General features: G+C 35.4%; 2 protein-coding genes across 2 annotated transcripts; both read right to left on the bottom strand.

The window, feature by feature from the left end:
* Nucleotides 1-1,089: 1,089 nt before the first annotated feature.
* On the bottom strand, nt 1,090-1,767 carry LOC116137941 (major pollen allergen Ole e 10-like). Its single transcript, XM_031423633.1, has 4 exons — nt 1,701-1,767; nt 1,573-1,604; nt 1,239-1,482; nt 1,090-1,115 (listed from the first exon to the last, which is right to left on the bottom strand). The coding sequence occupies exons 1-4, from the start codon at nt 1,765-1,767 to the stop codon at nt 1,090-1,092; spliced, it is 369 nt and encodes a 122-aa protein (XP_031279493.1).
* A 1,007-nt stretch (nt 1,768-2,774) lies between these two features.
* LOC116137940 (glucan endo-1,3-beta-D-glucosidase-like) lies at nt 2,775-3,456 on the bottom strand. The gene is made up of 4 exons (XM_031423632.1): nt 3,390-3,456; nt 3,252-3,277; nt 2,913-3,159; nt 2,775-2,800 (listed from the first exon to the last, which is right to left on the bottom strand). The coding sequence occupies exons 1-4, from the start codon at nt 3,454-3,456 to the stop codon at nt 2,775-2,777; spliced, it is 366 nt and encodes a 121-aa protein (XP_031279492.1).
* Between the last annotated feature and the right edge of the window lie 573 nt (nt 3,457-4,029).

Genomic DNA, 4,029 nt, shown 5'->3' with positions numbered 1-4,029 from the left:
ATGCAAACTGGCTATGTAATTCCAGTCTCCAGAGCCCAAGTTATTCAAAGAGCAATTAAAGCTGCTCAACTGACTCTTCAAATTTTGCTGTAACTTTTTCTCCCAAGGTTTGTCGTAAATATTACTTTCCTACCCAAAAAGTTTCAAAATTCTACTTTCCCACCCAAAGTTTATATTCCGTCAATACCCAAAATACACTTTACTTTTTCAGCTAGCGTTTGACAAGTTACCAAGAGCTAGGATAAGAGGGGTTTTGTAGAGTGGATGCCAATGGATCAAATGTGGGTGACAGATTGAATATTTACTATTGGAATTAGCCGAAAATCAGCTAAGAACATAAAACCTTAGCTTTGCGGTAATCGACAATCAGCAAAAAATTAGGTGTCATAGTGAGAGGGGTTTTGTAAAAATAAGACTAGAAGTTCAAATGATGGTGACCGAGAGAATTTTTGCCATCGAAATCGACTTTGGATAGTAACGGAATATTTACTTTGGGTGGGAAAGTGGTTTTTGGAAACTTTTCAGGTGGGAAATGTCATAGGCAAACCTTGGGTGGGAAAATTATTTACTCTTACTTTGAATGTATGAATCAGATCTTTTGTCAACCATTTGTCTCTTCTGGAATCTGAAAATCAGGGGAAAAGAAAAGAGGACAAGTGAATGCGTTACCACTGAATGATCCAACTAATAATCCAGGCCATAATTTTTTTTTTTTTTAATCAGTATTTAGGGTCAACCCAAAATTTTCTCTGAGGTGTATTGAGAGGCGAGTTTTAAACTTTCAAGTTCCCTCAACATGAATATGACAATTTTTCAGCACCATGAGGAATAACTTTTGTAATTGTTACATCACATGGCGGAGAATTATTATGCAAATTGAAAACAAAAGCTTGGATAAAGAGAAGAGCATAATTGATCACTATTTTCATTATAAGATATCATATAAATGGAATTACATGTTCAAAAAACTCTTCTATGCTTATTACAGAAAAAATATAAACAGAGACTCTGATACTGTACAGTGAAATTAAAAAATATATTTATGGAAAAATGAAAATCATCTAAACGGTGTCAGGTCTCTGTCGCAGCCTAAGCATAAACGCAAGGGCCATAGCCTGCACATAGATAAACACAAGTAGTAGTAAGAATCGTTAGCAGTATTAATTACCATCAGAAACCATTTCATGAAAATCAAATCTAGCAGTGTTTATGATGAAAATCAAAGAAAATGACTTTACCTGGATCGGTTGTAGTGACCAGACCAGTGCCTGAAAAGTCACAGTTCCAGGGGTTTCTGCCATTTAATGCGTAGTAGAGATTCATGGCATATGATGCCCGACTAATGGTAGTATTAGGCATGTAGCAAGGACCGTTAAATTCTATCTCCTTGCACCCGTCTTTCATTTGGCTACAAGCAAATTCAAGGTTTGAGCCTAATTGTGTTTCATTTGCAGATGGTTTTGCCACGCACCAGGTTTTTACCTGCAAGAATACGCCACATGTTTTCAGGAAACTTTTAGTCTTTATAAATTTTCATGTAGAATATAGAAACTATATTGCTCTTGAAATTACCGCATCTGCTGCATTTGCCTGCTTCTGAATTCCTAATGCACAAAATGTTTACACAAGAAAATCATCATCGGCCAACTGCTCCCAAACAAGATTATATTAATTGCTGATATACAAAATGCAGAAAATACCTGAATTGAAGAACAAAAACATAACAAGAAGTGGGAGAAAAGCAAGAGAAAATGTTGCTTTAGCCATTGCTTTATGTACTAGGTATGAAAAACCAAAGACAGCGAAGGAACAATGTTGATTCATAATTGTTATGATACAGAAGAAACTTATATGCAGGCTCAATGGTCCAAAACGGTGACAAACCCGTTGAAGCAGCCAAGAAAAATTCCTGGCAACATAATATTTAACTGAATTTGTGGAAATTTTTGTGGTTTTCATTGAGCTTTTGTGTTGAAAATACTATTAAAAAACATGTATAAAAGCAATCCATATTTAGCTCTCACCAAGTAATTAGTATCCCTTGTGCAAATAAATGGTCTTGCAATATTTTGTTTTTTTTTTTTTTCCCCTTTTTTTGGGTCCCATGTCGATATTTAAGGTCAATCCACAATTCTTCTGAGACTTACACTACCACTAACATCTTATATATTTTACATTATCCAGACATATAATTTACATGGCATTTCGGTTGGACAATTTTTTTTTTTAATTTTTATGATCAAGGGTGTATGTATTAGTTTATGCGCATCTCAATTATTCTCCTGGAACCCTGAAACTACTAGCCAGATAAAAGCTCTAGTGGCTACCTCTATTAATAACCAATGAAGAAGTCAAACTCAAGACCTTTTAAGTAATATATCTAAAAGTTTCGATCTAACCACTCGATCGCTTGAAGGTAGTTTTCTTTAGTATTTGTTGATTTTGTTGATGGTCTCCATTACTTGTCCTACATGGCAGCATCTTCCAATATCAGAAGAAACTTTGGTTCAATTGTGTATTTATTTAATACGGTCTGGAATCAGTTTTAGTGTCACATGTTCATGAATTATTAAGTAGAAATGAATGACTTTTTTCCATCAAAAGATATCACAATAAAAAAAAGAGAGAAATTCAAAGAACTCTTCCACATTTATTATTTACAGTAAATTACCACAGACCACAAAGCCCGACATTTATCATGGAAAGAGTGCAAGACTTGCCGAACAAGAACAAATCCAGAAAGCCGCTTCAACATCTTGCACACTCTGCAGGCGCTATGCATACTGGCAAGTGCCATAGCCTGCACATAGTTAACAGAAATAGTGAAAAAAATTAGCAGAACTAATTTAAAATCCAAATGTTGCGATAACAGTTGATGACTAAAAGTAAATAGAGGAAATTAAAGGTCTTACTTGGATTGGTCGTAGTGGTGAGAGCAGAACCCTTGTAATCACAGTTCCAGGCGTTTCTGCCATTGAATTGGTAGTAGAGATTCATGGCCACTGATGCATGGTTAATGAGAGTATTGGGTAAGTAGCAAGGGCCGCCTTTTTTTATGATATTGCACCCATCACCATTGATGTTGCTACAAGCATATTCAATGTTTGCAGCCAATTCAGCATCGCTTGATGATGGCTTTGCTACGCACCAGGTTGTACCCTGGAATTAACAGCAGCAAAATTAAGATCAACTTCTTTTATCTAGTTTTTCATGTTGCAGAATATAGAAAACGTAATTAGTCTTGAATTTACCTGTGCATTGGCAAGCTTCAGAATTCCTGTTGCACAAATTTTACACAATCAAGAAAATCATCAGCCATATGTTATATATGATAATAATCCACTTTTAAGATTGAACAACATGAAAAAACCATAATAGAAACAAAAGACCTGAATTGAAGAACAAAAACAGAAAAACAAGTGGGTGAATAGGAAGGGAAATTGTTGCTTTAGCCATTGTTTCTGTAGTGTGAAGGAAAAATTTAGTTGTTATGTGACAGAAGATATTAAGAGGCAGGTTCATATTTATAGACAATGCTTTCACCAGAGCATGATGGCTTTGTTACATACTATAGCTAGACAGATTAATCCATTCATTGGTCATTAAAGGTGACAAATGCCTGGAAACAGCCAAAAAAATTCATTGCAATATGTTACAATTTATGTAACGGAAGGGTTTGTCATAATCAACGGCTATGTTTAATAAGAGATGTGGTGGGGGAATTTGTAGCGGTAGAAGATGAAACGAAATTTACAGCCCATATTATAAGAGTAAACGACTGTTTCCCACCCAAATAATGGCTTAATAACATTTTCCTACCTACAGGCTATAGGGTTTTATAATACCAGTTTAATATCCAAATTTATATTCTGTTTCTGATTCCGACATCGTTGCGACTCCACATCATCATCATTATCTTCTTCGATCATCACTTACCAAAATCCATCAAACACTACTCCTGCCGATCCCGCCAATCGCGGGCAATTGAATAATTAGGGTTTATGCAATTGCCCCTCCCAAGTCAAATTC

The sequence above is a fragment of the Pistacia vera genome, unplaced genomic scaffold (assembly GCF_008641045.1).
Source record: "Pistacia vera cultivar Batoury unplaced genomic scaffold, PisVer_v2 Contig338, whole genome shotgun sequence".
Classification (NCBI taxonomy): Eukaryota; Viridiplantae; Streptophyta; class Magnoliopsida; order Sapindales; family Anacardiaceae; genus Pistacia; species Pistacia vera.
The sequence above is the reverse complement of the archived record's forward strand: the minus strand, read 5'-3'. Positions and strand labels throughout refer to the sequence as shown.

Coding starts and splice junctions, on each gene's coding strand:
- LOC116137941 (XM_031423633.1), bottom strand. CDS start 1,767: ATGGCTAAAGCAACATTTTCTCTTGCTTTTCTCCCACTTCTTGTTATG. Junction 1,483..1,572: donor AGGCAAATGCAGCAGATGCG/GTAATTTCAAGA, acceptor GTATTCTTGCAG/GTAAAAACCTGGTGCGTGGC. Junction 1,116..1,238: donor GGTCACTACAACCGATCCAG/GTAAAGTCATTT, acceptor ATCTATGTGCAG/GCTATGGCCCTTGCGTTTAT.
- LOC116137940 (XM_031423632.1), bottom strand. CDS start 3,456: ATGGCTAAAGCAACAATTTCCCTTCCTATTCACCCACTTGTTTTTCTG. Junction 3,278..3,389: donor GTTTTTGTTCTTCAATTCAG/GTCTTTTGTTTC, acceptor TTTGTGCAACAG/GAATTCTGAAGCTTGCCAAT. Junction 3,160..3,251: donor TGAAGCTTGCCAATGCACAG/GTAAATTCAAGA, acceptor TGTTAATTCCAG/GGTACAACCTGGTGCGTAGC.